The sequence below is a fragment of the Nothoprocta perdicaria genome, unplaced genomic scaffold (assembly GCF_003342845.1).
Source record: "Nothoprocta perdicaria isolate Ctin4 unplaced genomic scaffold, notPer1 scaffold_80, whole genome shotgun sequence".
Classification (NCBI taxonomy): domain Eukaryota; kingdom Metazoa; phylum Chordata; class Aves; order Tinamiformes; family Tinamidae; genus Nothoprocta; species Nothoprocta perdicaria.
In genome coordinates, this window is record NW_020456088.1 from 2,552,199 (window position 1) to 2,574,359 (window position 22,161).

Sequence of the window (22,161 nt, forward strand, 5' to 3'; positions counted from 1 at the left end):
CTGCTTCCTCTGTCAAGTGGTAATAGAGCTTCCTGACCTCCTTTGCATAGGGATGTGATGGAGATTAATTTGTGGCTTCTCTGGAAAACTGATGAGCAGCCTGAGTGTTATTAGTTTTCTCACACTGCCTATTTCCTACCAAACTCGCCAGTCTTTCTTTCTCTCTCAAGTGTCTGTTTCCTTCATTTTAAAGCGCTTTGCAATTTGTTCACCAAGCTCTGACATCGATCTGTGTTTGCTCCGTGAGTAATCCCACTGGAATCGATAGGATGATTAGCAAAGCCCAGATCTCGGTGCATAGATGTGAATAACTCTGCGCACGTGACTGCTACCATTGATCTCAGCGAGGCTGGTCATGTGCATGAAATTGCAGGCTTGTGTCCTTGCAGGTGTCAGCCCTAGTGAGGTGTTATCCGAGTAAGGCCGGGAGAATTTATCCCGAAGCCATTTGCAGGAATCACTTCCTTCGGCACAGCCATGTGACACCATGTCATGTACCATTTAACAGGCACAGAAAATGGCCTGTGCCATGCAATGCCACACATACCCATCCAGCTTCATTTGTGAGATATTCCAGTTTCTTTAAACAACATCAAGACCGTAATAAATCCTGACCCATTGTTTCCCAGAGCAGGGCGTTTCTAGCCCAGTGCTTCCATCTCTGCTTTAAAAACAAACTCATGGTTCCTGCCTTCTCCCTCCAAAGTCTCTATATCAGCAGCACTTCCTATTTGGGAGTCAGCAAGGGCCTATGCTGTGTTTTGTGTGTGCACAAACTTCAGGGATGACGAGAGCAAAATGTTCTCCGGGAGCCGGCGCGGCTCTGAGCGCTGGTGCTGCTGGCGCCGTTCATCGGAGCTAGTAGGAGAATGAAGCGGAGGGGCTCAGCGTGCTCCCGGCTGGATCCCTGTGGGACATTAGCTGCTGCCGGGCTGGAGAGATGGATGCACAGAAGCAAACTCCGCTGCCAAAGCACAGGAGATGACTCTCTTCTCCGCTCCTTAAATAGATCAGTTCTCTCCAGCACAATGTGAAATAGGGGACGTGTTTGGAGCCTGCTAGCTAATAAATATCATCTTGCCATTGCGTCAAGCTGCTCACCTCCTTGCCAGGGCACGAGCTGCAGCTCTCTGCAGAAACTGCAGCTCCAATACCCACCTCGGTGCGTGGAGAGGGCTCAGGGGGGACGGGAGGGCTCCTCGAGGGCCTGCCCGCTGCCTGCCTAGCACGCTTAGCAAGGTGCCAGAATGCAGCCTTATTCCCCTGCGTTCACTGTGGTTTACCGTTTTTCTGTGTAAATAAGGCACGACTGCCATGTACTGCTGTGTTGAGACCATGCTGGGGCCCTGCCTCATCCTCAACAAGTTTTCTATACGAGGCATATATCAGGGATCATTTTTTCGACCCTGTCCTTGTGCTGGTCAGGTAACCACTGCCAAGTGTTGGTCTGTGAGCATTGGAAAGGCTTCCTGCAGAGTGGGTAGAGAGGAGGGTAGGGTGGCTTGGGCTGGAGACCTCCAATGGTCCCCTGCTACCCGAATTATCTCGTGCCTTGTGTGCATTGCTGCCGTGTCACAGCCAACGACGGAGACTTCGCCCCATGTCGGGCTGCAGCCTCAGAGCTGTGCTCGAAACGCAGGGCGAGTGACTCACCGCGTCACGCTGGAAATCGGTGGCAGAGAACAGGCTCACAAGCGCCTTGGGAAAACGCTCCTCTCTAGCTGGACAAAAGGAAATTAAAACACCATAACGCCTTTTACGGAGAGATTTTGGGCTAAGAGAGCCCTGGCTAGAAGGTGCTTTCAGTGGCACAGCAGAGCAGCCAAGGTCTCTCGTACAGGGACCCTGTGCAAAGCTGACAGCTCACAAGCCCTAGGCACTGTGTAGGATCCATAGGTGACACGTGGGGACCCCTGGAAACGATGCATAGAAGCTGCACGGCTGTCGGGAAGCTTCCTCCTTCCACCTGGGTGGCTGCCAGCGGGCGCCGGGTGTAATTTTGCAGCCGGAGCATGTGGCCGGTGAGCAAGTGGGAGGCGAGACTTCCCACGGTCCCACCCCGCCGGCGCCGGCCCTCCCTCCGCGATCCTGCTCCCAAGCCGGGATTGACAACAGGCTCCTAGATGCCCGCGAAGCCCTCGGGGGCTCCAGGGGCCCCCCATCCCTCCCGGCACCGGCCGCCCTTTCCCGCGCCGCACCATGCAGTGCTTCCGGAGGCAGCCGAAGCTCAGCGTCTCCCAGGAAAACCTGCAGCAGGAGCAGAGCCGCAGGGTGGCCGCGCTCAACGGCACCAGGCTGGGTAAGGGGCAAGGCGGCCACGGCCTCGGCGCTGCCACGCGCCGGCTCCGCGTCCGCTGCTCTTCTCTGCACAGAGGCTCCGCTCCACCCTGGAGGCGGCTCCAAGGCTGTTCTTAAGCTCCCGAGGTTTCTTTTCCTTTCCTTTGCTCCCTTCCAGATGGGCAAACCACCTCCTCGGCACTTGAAGCGTTGAAGGAAGTGGGACCTGAGTGGCAAAGGGTTGTTTTCCAAATCTCCCGCTGCGCTTTCGGAGCTGCTGCTGGAGAGGGTGTTGGATATGGCAGCATCCTGCCTGATTTTCCTGGACTCCTCGGTGGTGCATTGTCATTCACTGTAAGAGCCCAGGGAAGTGCTCAGAAAACAAACAGGAAACCCGGGGAGTTTCATAACGTCTGCATTGGAGCGGCGGCCCGAGAGGGCAGGAATTGCCTCCCCTTGCCCTCGGCAGCGCCCTGCGTTGCATCCACTGACTTTGAAACCGGCAAGCCTGAGTTATGCCTGGTCTTAAGCACTCGCTGGAAGAGGGGGGAGCAGGCAGGAAGAGGCTTGTTTTATAGCAGCTGCAAATCCATGCGCTTATTTCAGACCTGCAATCCTGAGCGAGCAATGCTGACGTTCAGGGAATCGCTGCCTCCTGTAAACCTGGTCCTGGTATCTCCCTGGTGCTACCTGATTCTGTGGCAGCTGGTGTTTTATCCTATTTAATTCTTGCTCTAAATCTGGGATAGATAACTCACAGGCTAAAGATTTTGGTGTCTTTGTGTCTAAAGCTTCTTTGTGCGGGATAGAACTTTGCACTCTCTGCAGCGCCGCTTGCTTAAGGCTCTCATGCCTTAGTCAAAGGCAGTCTTCCCTCTGAACTTTATGGTGCAGTAAATATATTCTGGTTACAAAGCGCGTGACACAGGGAGCAGAGAGTGGTGCTTGAAATGCACGTTGCAATTTTGGGTGCAAACGCGTGTTTTGCATTTTGCACAGGGTGCTGAGCAAGATGCAGCCCTTGTGCGTGTTTCAGGCAGGATCTGGACACTTAGTTCAGTGCCAATTGCCCTCCTCATGCCCTGTGTTATTTTATACTTGGAAATCAATTGCACAGCGGTTCGGGATCTTTAGATGTGAGTGGTGGCAACTCAGGTTGCTCTCAAACCAAAGCTTCTGCGTCTGCAAAACAGAGCTTGGCAGAACAAACTTCATCCACTCAGCAGAGTGTTGGGGAGCGACTCAGGAGAAAAGCCTGAAATGAGAACTGGGAAAAGATGTTTTCTGGGGAGGAAAGCAGTTCAGAGGACCATTGAAGAGTGTTGTCCCACTGAGAGGTGGTTGTGATAGCCCAATTAGCAGATCAAACCTCCTGTTTCATCTCTGAGCTGACCAAGTGCCTTTTATTAAGTGCATTATCTGCCTTTTAGATGGGAACAGAGAGGAGATGTAGACCAAGGGCCTTGGTGTATGAGGGAGGGTCCAAAACAGTAGCTGTCCTTGAAGGCTGGTTTAGTCATCTGAGCTTGAACTCCCACTGCCTGGTCACTGAGCAGGTCTGGGACAGGCCTTGCCCATCCAGTTAATAGGACTCCCCTGTCCTCTGGGCCCACATTTGCCTGGTTTAATGTCTACGTTGGGTCATTCACAGCAGTGGTCATCTCTGGGTGGCTACTGCTGATCCAAAAGGCCCTGGAGGGGCCGCAGCTTTCCATATCAAGGTATTGATGGAGCTGTGGCACCCATTGTGTCCTCTCCTGGCCAAACCCATCATCTCTTGGAGGTGAACGTGTCTCCATTCGCTCCATAGCTTCTCTGTCTGCCTTCTGACTCTGGCTCCCTGCTATCTTTGATCTTTGCCATGGTTTCACCACACACCTTCTTTCTTCTTTCCCTTGTGCTCTTGCAAAGTGCAAGGCAAAGGTTTCTTTTGCTAGATGATGTCTCAATGTAAGAGTTGGCTGCATGCAGAGGCTTGGGAAAACAGAAGCATGAATCTGTCAAGCCTTTTCTTGGGCAGCAATGTATATTATGCACTCAGGAGGATACTTCTAGCTGGCCACAAAGGATCCAGGATGTATTATTATCATGTAATTCTTCCCTGGGGACCCATGGAAAGCCCTGAGGCTGGCACTGGAGGGTGAGTAGCTAGTACAGGAAGAGGTCAGATACCCCAGCGTGCCTTCTTTTTTGCTTGTTCCATAGACACGTCAGCCAAGGACAGATGACAGGGCAGCTCTCACCCCTTGGTCGAATGTTCTGAAGAAGGAAAGGTTATTTGGTCCATGCTAACGTACCAGCTGAGCTGTGTTGGGTGGCAGGATGAGGGACTGTCAGGCCCTCATGGGGCTGGTGTCCTTCCTGAGTGGATCTGGCCAGGAGGAGGGGAACCTGACCTTGACCACTGCCTGTGGTCATCCAGCTTTGCCTGCATGACTTGATGTTCTCACAGGCAAAATGTGGCCTTTCTGCCCATGATAGATGGGCAGAATATGCTGGATCACACCTTTATGCTGTCAATGCCTACAGCAGAGGCCATCCATTTTTTTCTGTAGTACTAAACACAGCATAGCCCATCATCGATGCAACCCTTTACTGTGTTCAGTGTGGTACATCACACGTGCTTCATGGAGCGTCTGTGTAACCAACCATTTCGCAGTCAGTGGGTATTTCTCATGACACGCTTATGTGCATGTGCACCCAAAGGCACTGATGGCTTTCCTGCTTTTCTGCTCAGGTCATCCTAGGATGGCTCATCCTCCTCCTAGGCCCATAACGATACCCCATGTGGCTGGGATCTGAGGAAAGAGAAGGAAAGCGGAGTCCAGCTGGAGGCCTGTACTTAGTGGTGTCCCCCAGGGGTCAGTTCTCGGTCCAGTCCTGTTCAACTTATTCATTAACGACCTGGATGAAGGGCTGGAGTGCTCCCTCAGCAAGTTTGCCGACGATACCAAACTGGGTGGAGTAGCTGATAGCCCTGAGGACTGTGCTGCCATCCAGAGGGACCTGGACAGACTGGAGGACTGGGCGGCGAGAAACCTCATGAGGTTCAACAGGGGCAAGTGCAGGGTCCTGCACTTGGGGAGGAATAACCCTGGACACCAGTACAGATTAGGGGTGGACCTGCTGGAGAGCAGCCCCGCAGAGAGGGACCTGGGTGTCATGGTGGACGACAAGTTGACCATGAGACAGCAGTGTGCCCTGGTGGCCAAGAAGGCCAACGGGATCCTGGGGTGCATTAAGAAAAGCGTCTCCAGCAGGTCGAGGGAAGTGATCATCCCCCTCTACTCAGCCCTGGTGAGGCCACATCTGGAGTACTGCGTCCAGTTCTGGGCTCCCCAGTACAAGAGGGATGTGGAGCTGCTGGAGAGAGTCCAGCGCAGGGCTACCAGGATGATCAGAGGCCTGGAACATCTGCCCTATGAGCAAAGGCTGAGGGAGCTGGGCCTGTTCAGCCTGGAGAAGAGGAGGCTGAGGGGGGACCTGATCAGCGTGTATAAATACGTCAAGGGAGGCAGTGAGGAGGAGGGGGGCGGCCTCTTTTCAGTGGTGGGCAGGGATAGGACTAGAGGAAATGGCTTCAAACTGAAGCATCGGAAGTTCCACAGGAACTTAAGGAAGCATTTCTTCACTGTGAGGGTGACAAAGCACTGGAACAGGCTGCCCAGAGAGGTTGTGGAGTCTCCTTCTTTGGAGATCTTTAAAACCCGCTTGGATGCAGCCCTGTGCCACGTGCTCTAGGTGACCCTGCATGAGCAGGGGGGTTGGACTCGATGACCTCTGAGGTCCCTTCCAACCTTGGGCATTCTATGATTCTATGAAAGAGGCCAGTAACCAGAACAGGAGTTTTGTGGATGATATAGATAAAGAGGAAACTTTCCCCCTTAACCTTGAGGATACCAGAGACGTATTAACTAAGCCTAAGCCTCCTCTGCTAAGAAGGCCTTTTCTTCAACAAGGAAGCCTCAAAACTGCAGCTTAAGAGACCCAAGGTCCTGCGGTGCTGCTGTGGTGCCTGCTCTTCCCCAGAGTGATCTGGCTTCTTGTAGATCTATGGATTTGCTTGAAAATTAGTAAAATCAAGGAGGTCCCAGATCCCATGGCTAGGGTGAATCTTTTACCCTTTTGTGCTTGCAGGAAATAGTATTTTTCTTTTTTTTTTCTGTGACTTTCTTTCTGAAGTTTCCAGAAATGTTTCTATCTCCCTCTCACATTTACTCTAGACCAGACACTGGGGCTGAGAGGCCCAGGGGGTTCTGTAGCTCAAGCAGGTGTTTAATTAATGATATAACTAATTGAATGTAGAGGAAAGAGAGAGGCCACAGCCACATTTTCAGCTCCTACCCTGCTGTGTCAACTTGTGACACCTCAGCCGGGCTCAGCTCCAGGCCTACTCTGTGGCGTCTTCAAAATCAGGAAAGCATCTTGAGCTCCTCAGTGAGTGAGCAATGGAGATCCCTAATAGTGATTTATGACAGACATCTCAGGCTTTTTTGGCAGTCTAAACTTCTCTCTTGAAGCCAGGCTGTCCCAGCTACGAGCACATGATGCTGCTCTTTTCTGATGCAGCCATGACCCACCTTGGTCATCTGCAGCCCAACAGCTACCTCTCCTCTGGGGTCCAGCTTAGTTGTGGCATCCTGCGGTTAGAGGAAACTCTTAAACCTCATATTGGGTCTTGCTTTGGAAGCAGACCTGAAGTGATGCTTGGTGATTTGTTAATTTGCCCTACTCAGCAGCAACTCAAGGCTATGTCTTCCAAAGAGAAAAAGCCAGTGGCACTGTGGAAACTGTCATATAAATGGTTTTACATACATTGGCTAACTTGGATTTCTATTTTGTATGATCCTGCATTATATTTACTGGGATATATGCCAGGAAGTGAGTGGCAGGTGGTTGCAAGTGGCTGAATGACAGTTGAATGAGCTGAAGGACAAATATTAATGACAGTTGTCTGCATCACCGAGATGCAAAAATCCCACTGAATCAGGGCAAGTTTGACAAGTGCTGCAGAATTAAATGGTGTTGCACCAGCCCTGAAATAGCCCTTCTTGCAATGTCAGAGTCAAGGTGCCTATTACTAAGAACCAAGAACATGTTTCTCATGTTTCATTCTCTGGCCTTCCTTAGCCCACACACTCCAGATCTATAATTAATGGTTGGTTGAAGGGCTAGATTCTCCAAGGTAGTTAGGTATGTAGAAGTTGTATACTTCTGAGATATTCCAAACTGTGGGAGGCTAATTCTCTGTTCTGAAAGTTGTGGTAGATGCTTGATGCCTGTTTAGATGTCTCAGTGTTTTCCTGAATCTAGCCTAAAATGAGAAATTGCTGCAGTTCCTACGGACAGAGCTCTGGTTGTTGTTCCTTTGCATTGCAGTGCTCAGTAAATTTAAATAAAGTGCACTTTATATAAATGTAAAGGACCTTGTGAATATTAGCTGGAAAAAGAGGGAAAGACATTCCTACTTAGTAAAAGTAATGCCATCAGTCACTGCCCTTATCTATATATGTTGTATTCTTCGTGACACCGATCTTCAAAATTTCCTGGGTGGAGTGAAGGGGCTTGTTTTCCCCGAGAAGGAAGAGAGGCATCTGTATATATTCCTGTGTGACTGCCAAAGGATATCCGTGATAGAATAAAGCTGATATCTCTTGAATTTCCTGACAGCTCTTTAATTGTAAATTACCGAGCTTTTCTTTGTCTGCTTTTTTGTTGTTATGTTTTTATTTTTGTTCCATCCTATATTTGCTTGGAAGAAGATATTTTATGTTTGTAGATCAGCTGGGAATTCTAGCATGGAAATCTCTTGGTTATCTCCATCTAAGAATAATTAATGGGCCTGTTTCTATACTGAACATAAAATGTTATGTAGCAGATTGCTATCTCTGTCTTCTGCTGTCTTCTCCAGAGCTGTTGTTACTGCAGTGGTCTCTCTATGTGTTTGCCTGTAATGTCCTATGAAGGAACAACCCTGTGTACATTATTTCTTGTGTTGATTCCTGTAACCCTGTCAATGTTTCCTCCATAGGCCTGAAAGATGACAAGGATCTTAAGTTCCTTCTGAAAGGCAGCCAGCTGATCAAAGTGAAATCGGGTTCTTGGCAAAAGCAGCGGTTTTACAAGCTACAAGAGGATTGCAAAACCATATGGCAGGAATCAAAGAAGATGCTGAGGACCCCAGAATCACAGACCTGTAAGTATCATTTTCTTCACCATATGCACCAGGCACTGTCTATGCAGGAGGTTGCTTCGACCAGAGCGTTTATCCCTGCAGTGGGAAGACAGAGCTTGGAGCAATGGGGCCAGATCCTTCACACCTTGGCAGCACACAAACTGACAGATGGTGTCAGCTCTGAGACAGCTGGGGGGAATCTGCTGAGTGAGGATTGGCCACATTTCCCAAGCTGATGAGCTACTACTCAAAGATGTCATGAAGCAGAAGAGTAGGAACCACAGGGGCTGCATGGTGTGACATGGCATGATGTAGTGTGGAGGGAAGGCCACACCAACGGCAAGTGGGACAAACTTTTGCACAAACAACAGCATGCTGAGCTCAGCAGTGATTCCTAGGAGTTCAGGTTCCCAACTTCTTCCCAGGAGTTCAGGTTACTCAGGTGTCACTGTGGTGGTCATGTCCCTCAGGTGGTCGTGTCCCTGTGGTGGTCAGAATGTGGCTCACAGCCAGCATTCTGGATGTGAGACTTGTTTTGCATGTCTGCAGCATCATGCAGTGAATTTTGGCTGTTGGTCTGGGCTCTGCCAGGACACTGCTTGTCTGTCTTGCAGCTCTTAGGAAAGCAGGACAAGGTATAGTCTGGTATTGAACCTCAAAAGGGAAAAAAACCACACTGATGTGGAGATCCAGAGGCTTACAGGAGATGTCTTTGGAAAGAAAAGTCTGTTCTCATCTCCTTACCCTGGGAACTCAAAACTTAAGCCACTGTTGTCTGTGACAAAAAGTCTAGATACAACAGTCACCATTGCATGAACATGAGGAAAAAGCATTTAGCATCAGCATCACCTCATTTAGGATCTTATTACCCAGGAAATTCTGTTGAGTTGAAATAGAAGAGTGTCCAGCATCAGAGGCAAAGGAAAACACTCATTAAAATAGTGGTATCAGGTAAGCTCTGTATCTGTTTACATCTGTTCTCGTCCTTTAACATTTTTCTGCTCTATTTCTCTGTCATGATCATCACAGTCTTTTAAAATGATGAGGTAAATGAATAATCCTCAATATAGTCTATTGCATGCTGAAATGTGAGAGCACTGTGTCCTAGTTATTTACACTTTTTGTTTTGCTACAACTAAATATGCCTTAGTAAGGCATGGGTCTTCCAGATTACCTCCACTCCCACAATGAGTGTCACTGAGGTGTATGAGATCTTGAGCAGGAAGAATAAGGTATCAGGTTTACGACCTTTGCATTGCCACCCTTTTCTCTTGTGGCTTTGGGCAGCTCATTTAATCTCTTTGTACATCTTTCCCCCAAATTAACAATATGCCTTCCTTCTCCACAACCTAGCTGTATTGTGAAAGGCCTGAGGCAAGAGACTCTTCCTTTTTGTGTGTTTGCATGTCCATGAGCTCTGCTGAGCCATTTAAATACTGATGTGATAATTCATAATAGCACTGATGTGATAGTTCATAATAGCAACAACGAATGTGAAGGCTTTAGTGAACGTGAGCGCCTGCTCTGTTGACCTCTGGCCTGTTTGTAACTCAAGTCCTTGCCCAGATAATGTCTTGTTACAAAACAAACAAGGGTGTGAGTCAAGAAGGAAGGACTTTCAGAGCTTTAATTCCTGTGCCAGCAATTTCCAAATTATGGGGGCTGAGTGCTCTTCTAGCAACAACCTTGCCCCCACCTCCAGTCCTCTGAAATAATTGCACAGCTAGCAAGCCCTTGTGACGTGACTACGGGGACCTTGAGACTAAGTTGGAGAAGTGCTCTTTGAACCCATTGCTTCCCTCTCCAGGGCAAAGGCACAAAAAATTGCACTAACTATAATTTATTATATATTGAGTTACAGTGAGAGGCCTGCAGCAAGATCAGATCCTTTGAGCTGAGTGTTGCGCATGGGCTGTGTATGTGAGTACGTGGGAAGTTACTGCATGGTCAGCAAGGGTGTGGATTTAACTCACTCAAGATACCCCAGATGATTTGTTAGCTGGTGGCAACTAAGGTAGGCGGCTGCATTTCTGGAGATGGTGTCAATGACACTGCAGGAAGGAGCACTCCATGTGCCCTGGGAGTGTCCTAAGTACAAGAACAAAGGTGGACTAATATTGCCTACCAACTCGCCCCCACACATATTGCTCCATAATGCCTGCACGGGAATAGGTCCCTCCCAAGAGAAAGTCCATTTTATCACTGGGATAGGAAAACAAACCAGGCAGTCAAGGATGAGGTGGTCTCTGCCGTTTTGAAGAAACCACCTCTGTCAAGGCCACAGCTCTATTGATTTTCTTGGACTTGCTGATTTTCTGTGCTTGACTATCACTCAGCCACCTCAGGGATGCTTTTTACAGACATTGTGGACATGCCTCAGCCTAGAAGTCAGTGATGGAAATGAGCACAGGATCAACACCTGTTAAGTCCCCAACTGTCCATTTCCCCACAGCGGTCTGCTCTGTTTGTCCTCTGAGTCCTTCCACCTCCAAGTTTTCAGAACAACCACTGGTTTTGAGTTTGATTCTCAGGCTTTCAAGTTCACTAGGTATTAACTGCTCGGGGTTTTGATATGGAGAGGAGTTCCCCAGCTGACACTGTGTCCTATGATAGGCTGTATCACCGTGACTGCTTTTGTATTTGGCCATATGTGTGTAGTTGAAAAGCAAAGGAAGAGTGTGGGATCGTGATTTGATACGCAGGATCAAGGACTCCAGAGTGAGTCTCTCTAGAGGGTTACACTTCCTTGCTAACAGACCATAACTTTGTCTTCCAGTGCAAAGCCTTTCTAAATCTGCAGATAAACTGCCTTTCACAGGGAGGAAAAAGAATGAGTAAAATGGAAACTGGGAGGTCTGGGCAGCAGGTCTAATCTTATCTTCAGCAGAGCTGAGGGCAGCCAGATGGAGGCAGCTCAGAGGAGTGGACTCTGGATAGGGCAAGGGTTATATTTTTGTTTGGACAGTTTCCTGTTACTCCAGTTACTGCTTACAATCATTTAGAGAGGCTGTTTGTAAACCACTGTGTGGTTGTGTCCATAGAAGATAAAACTGAAGATTTCCAGGGCGAGGCAGAAGAATCTCAGCATCTTGAACTAAAAAAGAGCAAACATATCAGGGTTATCCCGGGCACAGATAGTTGCTTAGGTCAGACACAAAGGGACACAGTCCTTATCTTGCTGTGCTTTTATTTTAAACAACTGGAGCTTATATTGGCTGTTGTCTGAATAGCTATATCCCCCATAGGGCTTTTCAGGAGCTAAGCTGCCATTACAAGGGAGTTCCTACACAGTTAGAGCATAATAAATTTTTATCCCTCTTATCCATAATCCATTATTTTTCACTATGTTCCTTTTAGGCCCAAAGGACCCGATTTCTCCAAAGCACTGGTAAGACACTCTTGCTTTTCCCCATGGCAATGGCTGCCTGCAGGCAATGTCATCTGTCCCTACATTGCTTTGCAGCAGCCCCTGCTACAAACCTCCTCATCAAGCAACACAGAAGTAATGTTGGGCCTGTTGTATGCTGAAAGGTCCAAATACAGGTCCAGCATGTACACCTTCAAGCAGCTTCCAGCACTCCCAAAGCATTGGGATCTTCCTTGTTGGCAGTGTGGCTGTGTCTCCTCCTGCTCTGTAGTAACCGCAGAGATCCTGGTCCACAAGGACCTGATGCTCTCTGTTTTCTTAAACATAGTGTGGAGCTAAAGTTGGTCAGATGCTTCTCTGGGCTATTAGACTTTTATTCATCAGACCCTAGGAAATCGAAAGAACCCTTGGGAAATCCCTTTCTCCCTGGGAAATGGAAAGAAAGTCTTGCACGCTATGTTTTTCCCTAAAGAGAAAAGAAAAAAAGGAAAAAGAAATTTTTTTAAAAAAAGAGATTGGCTTGGGCCTGACAGAACAGTCTGTAAGGGACAAGTTAACAGTTTTCAGAAAAAAAGGGGAAAAGTCTGTGCAAGGGTCTGGGAATCAGCCATTAGGTGACAATTCACTGCTGAACATCTCCCTGCACCAGTCACAGAGGGAGAAGACCCAGCATGGTGCAAGGGCTCATGTAAAAGGAACAGCAACCTGTCACCATCCCTAACACCGTCTTCTTCAGCTGTGGTCAAATAGCAGGTCTCATCCACATGGAGAAATAAAAAATAAAAAATAAAAGAAAAAAGAAAAAAAAAAAGAGAAAGAGCAAAAAGCCACATGCTGCTTTCAGCTGATATCAATTTTTGAAAGTCTTCTCTTAAAGAAGTTGAAATCCCTAGTGTGAGCTCACTTAAGCCAGCATTAATCCCTTTAAAAATCATCTGAATTTAAGACTTTGGAGAGAGGGTTGAAAACTCTACAGTGGAAGGGCATTTTGAGCTTTTGGTGGAAAAGACAAGTGCTCAAAACTGGAAGAGAAAACCTAATGATTGATTTAGATTTAGGGCTACTACCATGGAGCCTCGAAGGAGCTGGAGATTTGCTACCTCCTGCAAAGAGAGTGCTCAGGCTTAGTCATGAAACAAATTTAGGAGATTTGGCTGAAATATTTCAATTTCTAGCCAAAAACTTTGCAAGAAAACTCCTTTTTTTCCCTTTGTTTTGTTTTGTTATTTTTAAAGAGTGAGATTTTGACACAACTGAATAAGGTGGGCTAAGTTACTGGATTACTGAACAGTGACACACCTCTTTAAATCAAAATATTGTAATTATTTTAAGACATGAAATTGATACTTGGATCTAATGATTAATTACCAATTAGTATTATTGCTTTTGATTTCCAGCTGTATAATATGATATTTCTGTATGGTTTAAACACAATACAAAAACTTTATGGCCTGCTGCCAGTGCTCAGCAGGAAATTTTTCCCCTTATTCTTGAGTTCTTTTGAAATTTAGGAATGCCCTTAAATTGCTTAAATTACCCTGTGATGAACATACCATGCCATTTTTGTGGAGGGATGAAAGATTGCCTCCATAAAAAAAATGTACTGAGCTTTCTTTCAGAAGAACAGAAAAGATGTAGCATCTTCCCATGGCTGCTTATGTCAATAAGTAAAAACTTCTCCTTGTTTCTGTGCATCTGATAAGTGCTGAAAGTCAACAGAAACCCTCAGCAAGCTGTATACACACAGCAGGCAGCTGATTTCGCCAACAGCTTCCTGCTAGAGATGGTTGGGCAGTTTCTTTAGGAATCACTGCTTCATGGTCAGATGTGTATTTGTCCCTGGAAAGATATTTGCTGATGTGAGTGTGTTATGCAAGGCGGGTCTCAGCTGTGAAAACAAAACCGTCTCTCTGTCGATCTCATTAGTTTTTATCAAAATCACTCAACCTATTAAGCTAGTCATCTCAAATGCAGAACTGGCTTTTGTTGTTGCGTTTTTATCGTTATTATTATTTAATTTTGAATCAGGCCACTGCATACATTGCTGGGACCATTTTCATCACAGGCAGTATGCTGAAAGCTATTGACCTTATTCTTCGTAGCAGAAGATGCTTAAATGCAAAGATGGACAGGCTGAGAGCCTTAGATCCAAATTTAGGGGCAGAGAATGGCCGGAGAAGTACAAACCAGGTGCAGAAATAGTTTATGTGGCCCTTACTGTGCTGTCTGGAAGGAATGTAAATAGAGATCACTGTGTTTACATCATCACTCCACTCTGGCAGAATACAACTGGATAAAGACCTTATATGAAAAGTTTTTCCCTAGCAGACCTGTAAAATTGCATGCCCATTAGATGAATGACACTAATTTGGTGACATGCAGCAGGTGTCAAAATTAAAAGACTATGCTGGACAAGTCAGAAGAGGGCAGGGGAACAGTGCATGGATGAGGAACCAGCAAATGAGACTGTGGGCCCTACAGCAGGCAGGGAGAAGAGGGAGCAAAGTGTCTAGGGTTAAGACAAAGGCAGCACAGTGGGGTTTACACTAAAAAAAAAATGTGGATCATCATGGGAAATCATCCCTCAGGTGTTAGATAACCTTTGGTGTTCCCAGTGCAGGGAGTTTATGGTACTTCAATGCCTGCTGACTGTAAATGTCCTGATCCCAACTACACTCAGTCGTAAGCATCAGGTGCAAATGAAAGGAGCTAAAACAACTCGTGTCTAACTCTGTTGGAGCTGTGGCTGGGGAGGGTTTGATCTCTCTGCAGACATGCAGTATTGTGGGCCAGTATGGTGCAAGCTCTTGCCGTCTGGGTACATTTCTCATCTATATTTCTTGCCAGAAAACAGAAATGACTTACTGAAACTGCCCGAGTGGCTGGAAGCCTCTGACGCAGCAACGTGACTCAGTGCCACACTGCAGAGATCACTCACTTTTGGAGGGGAAGTAGGATGATGAAAGGGAGGGATCTGAGGGTTATTTCTTGCGCAGTGAAAACCTGCCCCTTCCCCTTATGAATAATTCAAGACCAGTTAGGCCTCCAAGTGCCTATGCATTGATGCTTCTCTTCCTCCTTATCAGCAATGGCTGCTCACCACAAGGATGGAGAAGCACTTTTGTAGGTTCAGTGGTTTGCTGGGCACACAGGTTCAGTTCCTCATTCTCCATCTTCTCTATAAAGCTCTTGATAAAGCATTTCCTCTTGAAGGGCTGTCTGTCCAACAAAAGGAAGTCTAAGAGAGGATTCTTTCTCTCTCCATTCCTCCTTTTTTTTTTTTTTTTTTTCTATATTCTTTGGGATTAGCATACTCCAAGCACAGTCCAGACACTTCACCGTAGGAGCAATGACTAGGGAAGGGAAGGGTGTTGAACCTGGAGCAGGCCAGCCAATGGCTAGGGCTCACCTTTCAAGCAAATGCTGTGACCATTTGACATCTTGACAAGGTCCTTCTGGCTCTTCGGCCCATGTATTTTTGGCTGCCTAATGGCTCTTTGTGAGTACATTTAGCTCGGACACAACCCTGAAGCCTAACAGCTCTGTGGTTACAGGTTTTGGGCTTATCTTGGATTGAACTTTTGTACTTCCATCTGCTTCCACAAGGACTGATTCCTGCACTAATGGCCATCCCATAGACATGTATGGTTGAAATTGGTGCACAAGTTTGAGTTTGGCTGCGCCATGTGGAAGATGGTTGGACCAGCCAGTGAACTTGCGGGAGCAAGGAGGGAACCTTTCATGCAGGGCTTGTTCTAGAAGAGGACATAACTTCTGGTGACTTTCAGGGAGGAGCTTTCAGGTCAGGGAGAGATACAGGTGAGGCTCTGACCCTGCTCAAGTTTTTTTGGAGTCACAGTTTTCGACTTGGACACTTGCAGACTCTTCAGTCTGGTTAGATTCATGTCAGTGTGAATTATGGATTTTGTTTTGCTTTGAAAGAGGGATGCTCCTTGACCTTCTGCAGATTACAAGCTTGCAAGTATAACTCTGAATACCTGGAAAGATACAGGAGCAGAAATATAGTCCAAACAAACAGCCAAAAGACGCATGATGGTTGCTGGAAAATGTCATGGCTGTCAAGGTGGTCTCCTACATTATGCAGGCCTGACTCATGGCCTGGCTCTTAATGCTGCATTGAAATGAGAGGAGGATGCTGCATAGAGGATTGATGAGGGAGGTGCAGCAGGGCAACATTAAGTAACGTAAACTGAAAGGAGGAATTAATAAAAAGGATCTCTTGTCTCCCTCTGACTGGCTCAGACGAGTGTAATCTCACTGACCTCAGGGAGTGCTGCTGTATGTCCCTGTGGGCCCACATGCAGAGGGAGAAACCCTGATGTTGACTGTAGCACTAGCTGGGCTGCATCCACGGCAGTGGGGAGGCTGGCTTGGATGCGACCTGTTTGACCTGGTGATTAAAGGCCTGGAATTAAACAACCTCTCTTGTGTTTGCTTCATGTTTTGGGCTTTACACAAACCACCTCTTCTGCAGACATAAATACTCAAGGGAAGCAGATGAAACTTTCCAGCTTGTCTGCTGGCTTTGCTTTTTCTTTCTCTGCTGTGACGAGATGGAGAAGGGCAAGGAGGCTGCAGTGATAGGTGTTAGATGGGAGTTTGCTCTAAGTGATCCTCTGCTTTAAAATGCATCCCTGTCCCTCAGTTGTTTGCGATTTCTCCTTGCAGTTAGCTCAGCTGAGCACACAGTTAGTCTGGGATGGTGTTGCAGGACTGCTAGCACAGTACACCCACTGTTCTGGAGCAACTGATAATGTATTCATGCTGGGTTCACATTTTCCGAGAGCAGGGAAGAGATAACATTTACAGATGGCTTGGGCCAGCTCCTTTGGCTTCAGCTCTTTATTGATACATGAAAACTGTACACAGGGCCAGGCTATGGAAAGCTTTAAAAAGTTCCCTCCTTTATTTTTTTTTCAACAGTTCCTGCATAGATAGTGCCTCTCCTAATCTCTTGCATGATTATGTGAGACACTGATCCTGTTCCCCAGCTTTCCTTGTACTTTTTTTCTACATGGAGCAGCCCTGTGCTCCCCATCATCTTCCTCTTAGCAGGATGCCTCTCATAAAGGAGAAGGCAGCCTTTCCAGACACAGATTTGCAATCTTCTTTCCTCCCACACAGCTCTGTCCTTTTTTTCCAGCAGATTCATTTTGCCAGATAATGGTTTCCAAATAATCCATTCTAAATTTCCAACATTTAACATCAGATTTTCTAGCCTAGGAAACACCAGGTGCTTGCCAACCCCAAGTTTAGGGACTGATTGCACAAGCAGATTAGCTGACCGGTCTGAGGGGAAAATAGCTGCTAAGAGCAAAGCAGTGATGAGCAGTTGGCAGGTGATAGGTGATTATGGACTATCTGCAATATATGTGTCTACATCTGTGCTCTTCACCTGGGTAGATGGTGTTAACTTGTAGTTAAGAGTGTGATTTATCTCACTCTTAAAGATTGTATTTCACACTCTAAAGATTGTATTTATACAGGACTGTAAGGTCATGTTCCAAAAGGCTTATTTATTTATTTATTTATTTATTTATTTATTTATTTATTTATTTTTAATGTTAATAAAAGGAGCCTAACTAAACTTGGGACATTTTAATTGAGATTAATACCTCCAAACATGACAACATCCTTTAGAATAAAGGTGCAAGATATGTAGTCTTGTAACTTAAAGCACAATCTCTTTTATTTTTTCTCTATGCTAGTTAGTGGGAACACTTATAATCAGCAGCCTAACTGTGGGGGAATTGCAACCCTTTTATTCAAAGAGAGTTTTAGCACTTGAAGCCATAAGTTTTCACTCGGCAGTAAGTTGATCAGGTAACATAATTCCACAACAGCCCTGCCCAACCCAACTCTCTCCTTCTCCCCCCTCAAACACATCCACTGTTGACTTTTGGCCTTTACTGAGTGATAAACACAAAGATAATTGCTCATCATCAGAGAGGGTTTTTGCCAATTCCAGGAAGCACTTCCCTGTTCTCTGGCAAGTTCTTGTACACAGACCACACTAGCAAAAGAAGTTTGGCCACCCTAGCAGGTGGTGGAAATTTGAAGCAAATGTCAAGTGTAGGTTTTGGATAGTCAAAGATTTTTCAGAAGTTTTGTTTTGTTTTTGTTTTTAACTGAACATATTTTATGCAGTTAAGCATATTGTGAATGCCAAGGTGGAAAAAAAAAAGGAGATTTAGAAACTTGTATATGAATCCATGAATTTTAGATGATCCCAGGGAAGCCCTGCTATAAGTGTGTGCATAGATGCTGACTTACAACTTTCTGCAGTGTTGACTTTGAAATAATTAAACACTTTAAGAATGAAACTGCATCAATTTAAATGAAGCAGCAGGAGGTATGGATACTTAAAGACAAGTTTCTCCTCTTCAGCTAAACAGGGTGGATATTTTGCACTTGCATACTACTTTTCATCAAACTTCCCTCTGTGTTTATAGGTGGATAAGAAAGATGAAAAAAAAGTGACCAGTGGCTGGTATCTCTCTTGGGCTGTACTATTGATACAGAGTTCTGAAATTGGTAGCTCCTGCCTCTGAGCATCAACATATCAGGCTGGACAGTTAAAAAAATTGTGGTCTCACTGACAGATCCAGGTACAGATTCATGGAGTAGAGTGGGTAGAGGTAGTGGGTTGCACGTCCTGATGCTCATCAGGAAAGGCACTGCTTTGCTTTCCCAACTTGCAGATATAGGCTAGGATAAAATCAGCAATGCTTTACAGACTAGAGCCAAGGTCTTTGGGATCATTTATGTCTCATAAATGTGATAACACAGTATTGCATCCGATGCAGATTTTGCTTGTTTGTTAAGTAAAAGATATGGGAAAAGAACAAAGGAAAGACTTTTGTGTGTGTGTGTATGGTTTTCTTCTTTCTCTTTCTGCTGCTTTTGATTTCAGCTTTCCTTGGTACTCAAATTTAGAGAATGAGGGAAAGGAAGGAAATCCTCTAGCAATGGGAGACAGAAGTTGCAGGGAAAAAAAAGTGTAATTTTCTAACATCCATCACCAAGTGGAGATAAGGCTGCCTGAAACCCTGCTAACAGGACGTTCTGTTTTCTTTCCACAGTCTCCATTGAAGATATTCGGGATGTGAGGTCAGGCCATAAAACAGAAGGTATGGAAAAATACGCCAAGAATATCCCAGAGCATCTCTGCTTTTCCATCGTTTTCAAAGACCAACGGAAAAACCTGGATCTCATTGCAAATTCGGAGGATGATGCCAACCACTGGATCACCGGCCTTGGGAAAATCATAGCCCACAGCAACTCTATGAACCAGAAACAGAAGCTCCAACAGTATCCTTTGCCTTATAAAGTGGTTAATCACACACAAAGATGCACTTGTCTTTCTCTGCGGGTGGACACAGTAGACTAAAACTCTTTTTCTCTTTTGATCTTGGGCACTGAGTTTTATCCTACACTGATTTTACACCTGGGAAACTTTCCTGGTTTCCAATGCTTTTTTCCTTATTTGATGCACGCAAGTGTAGATTCAGGCTATGCATAAAAAAGAATTGCCCCTTTCAGGGAGCTTTAGATAAAACAATCATTATTTTTCATATTCTTTAGGAATTCATCTCACTTGCATTGCGGTAAACTCCAGGACAGTCAGTTCTTGGCAAGGCATGAAAAGCTGGTGCTGTTTATCATGTTTCTCAGTAATATAAGGCAAGGGAACCGATTCCTCTCTTCTGTTTGCCAACTTTACCCTGGGGTAGCTCTACTGACTTCAGTGAAATTGTTTCTTATTTGCCTCAGCTTGGAGGAAATGCTGTCCTGAAAAGAGTTTGCAAATGCTCTAGAAATAATGCAGTTATTAGAATGGAAAAGGAGTGAAGCGGAAAAGGAGAGTTAGTTGGGTGAAATCCAGGCTCTGCTAAGAGATTTTCCCTGGGGTTTCACTCAGTAAGGTCCTTTACGATCACAGGTCTCATCTCTATATATAAAGAGATCGGTGCAGACATAAATCCATGGGTGCATTTTTTTATTAATTTTCTGTATCTTCTCTGTGTCTGAGGTCTTGTCAGCAACATCTGAACCCGCTGGCTGATTTCCCCTCATTTGACAGAACAGCAGTGGTCATAAAATGTGAGAATCTTGTAAGTTCCAAAAATATAGGTGCCCAGCTATCAGAAAGGAAACCACAGAGTAGTCACAGAGGGAAAGCTGTGTGAGCTCCATGCCTTGGTAGGCATCAAAGTATCTGTACGAAGATGCTGCAAATTCCTTGGCCAAGAGAAGGTCATACAAGTTGAGTCTGAGCCTTTGGCAAGCACTGGGAAGTCTTGTCTTCATCTGGGACTTCTCTCCATGTGGGTCTCAGCTAGGTAATGTATAGCAGACACGAAAGAAATGGCCCATAAAGGCTGGACTTTCATCAGACCTCATTTTTCTGTGGGTTCTCTGGTGTGTAATAAGGTCCCCAGCACAGCTTTGGTGCCATCTGCTCAAAGGAGCAAGGCTCTATCAGTTCTGATGTGCCTGATTGTGTTTCTCCTCTGGATTATGAGTTTCTTTTTAGATGCTCTTTCATATTCCATTCCTCAGCTGTGTCAGCAATGGAGTGTCCAGGGTGGCAGGGAATGGATTCTAGAAATCTTAAATCTTTGGTGCTGCCAGCATCAAAAGTAACATCCTGGCAGTTTTCCTTCTGAATGTGAAGTGTGCCCCCACCCTACAGTGTGTGGGGCTACCAAAAGTGGTCCTTGGGGCATGTTAAATTGAGTATATTGCTAAAAAACTTCCTCCTAAGAAGGGATTGCTAAGTGGGAATGGAATAATGATGACATTTTCAAGGGAAGAAGGCTGTAAAATTCCATTGTGGAAATGAACCTCTCTCTTTGGAAAGCAGAATCAAAGCTAACTGAGGCGGCAGACAAGCTGTATTTCTGGAAGAGTAATTACAGTGCAGTGCTGGTTTTCAATCTGGGCTTGTCTCAGGCAGTTTAACGTAACCTGGAATTACAGAACAACACGATTTCTCATTTGGAATTTGATGATATTTAATTAAAGCCTGGAACTTCAAATTTAGTCTCTTCTTCATGGTGTTTGCTTGGCAGCATGTGTTTACTCAGGACTTCTTTAAACCTCAGAAGTGTTCTCCACATCTGTGAGCATAGAAAGAGAAGAGTAAAGGAAGAAGTGCTGAGTCCCTACCCTGTACCCCTTCAAAAGAGAATTGCCTTTTTTTGTATCTTTTCCAGGCACTGAAACCTTGACTAGAACATGTAAAAAATGAGCAAGATTTTTTAAGTATTTTATTTGGAAATTATAGAAATTGTCTTATTGTTCAGCTTGTGATATGATGAAATTGCCTGTGGTTGCAAGGAACTGGGCTTAGCGGCTTATGTGTTCTTCCCAGTCATTCATTCCTATAAAGGATAAAACCTCCTGATATTTAAGAAGTATTTCTGAGGTCCTTCTACATACAGTAGTATCTTACTAAGCATCAAATTCAATCCTGCAGCAAGCTGGCATAGGTTATTTAATAAATATTGGAGGTATGTGTGACCGGGATGATTAGAGACTAGAATCTAAAGGGAATTATTCGTCTCAGGTGTGTGAAACTGTCTGTGTCAATTCTGGCTTTTATGTATGAATTTTACTTCTGTTTGGGAGTCATTCATCCCAGTTTTTTGTGCTTTTCTGTTGTGAGTAAGTTCATGAAATTTCCACCAGCCATTTTTAATTGTCTGTTTGGTTTCTAGTAGAAAGTTGATAGTCTCATTTACAAAGAGTTTGCACATATTTCTGAGAAGTTCATAAAAATACCAGGAGTGCAGTGTCTGTGCTGAATACTTGGTTTTGAAGGTTACGTCTGCAGCCACTGAGGTTGTCGGTTAATGTTTCTTCTGGGGGAATTTTTTAAGTGCCTGGTTAGGGTACTATAGACATCAGGTGGTCTTTGAAAATCCTGAGTTTTATTTTGGTCATATTGAGATTGGACACTTTTTAAACCAACTTTTTGGAATGAGCTTGAAGTAATGGCTCCTATGTGAGAAATAGAAGCTTACATATATGCAGATCTAATTTTTACTTGGATGACTTTTTGTATATTAAAAATAGGAGTCTTTCTTTGGAAACTCTTACTCGTTCCACAGTTAAACCAAATTAAAGAAATGCCGTTCCTTGCTGCAAAAAGAATATTTTATTCTTGTTAAAACTCCAGTGTATCTCAACTGGCTTACATTATTTTCCCAAGAAACTAAAAGAACATGGGAAACACAGTTCAATTTAATAGGCATCACACACAGAAAAGCTCGTTTTTATAGCAACTGATCCAAATCCATAATAACTTGAGTGTACA

General features: G+C 45.4%; 1 protein-coding gene across 1 annotated transcript in view; it reads left to right on the plus strand.

The window, feature by feature from the left end:
* The first annotated feature begins 2,199 nt into the window (after positions 1-2,199).
* PLCD1 (phospholipase C delta 1) overlaps positions 2,200-22,161 on the plus strand; it is a 42,501-nt gene continuing 22,539 nt past the window's right edge. The window contains exons 1-3 of the mRNA XM_026051937.1: positions 2,200-2,299; positions 8,309-8,473; positions 18,923-19,151. Coding sequence (XP_025907722.1) covers positions 2,200-2,299; positions 8,309-8,473; positions 18,923-19,151 — 494 coding nt within the window. The remainder of the gene's footprint in view (positions 2,300-8,308; positions 8,474-18,922; positions 19,152-22,161) is intronic.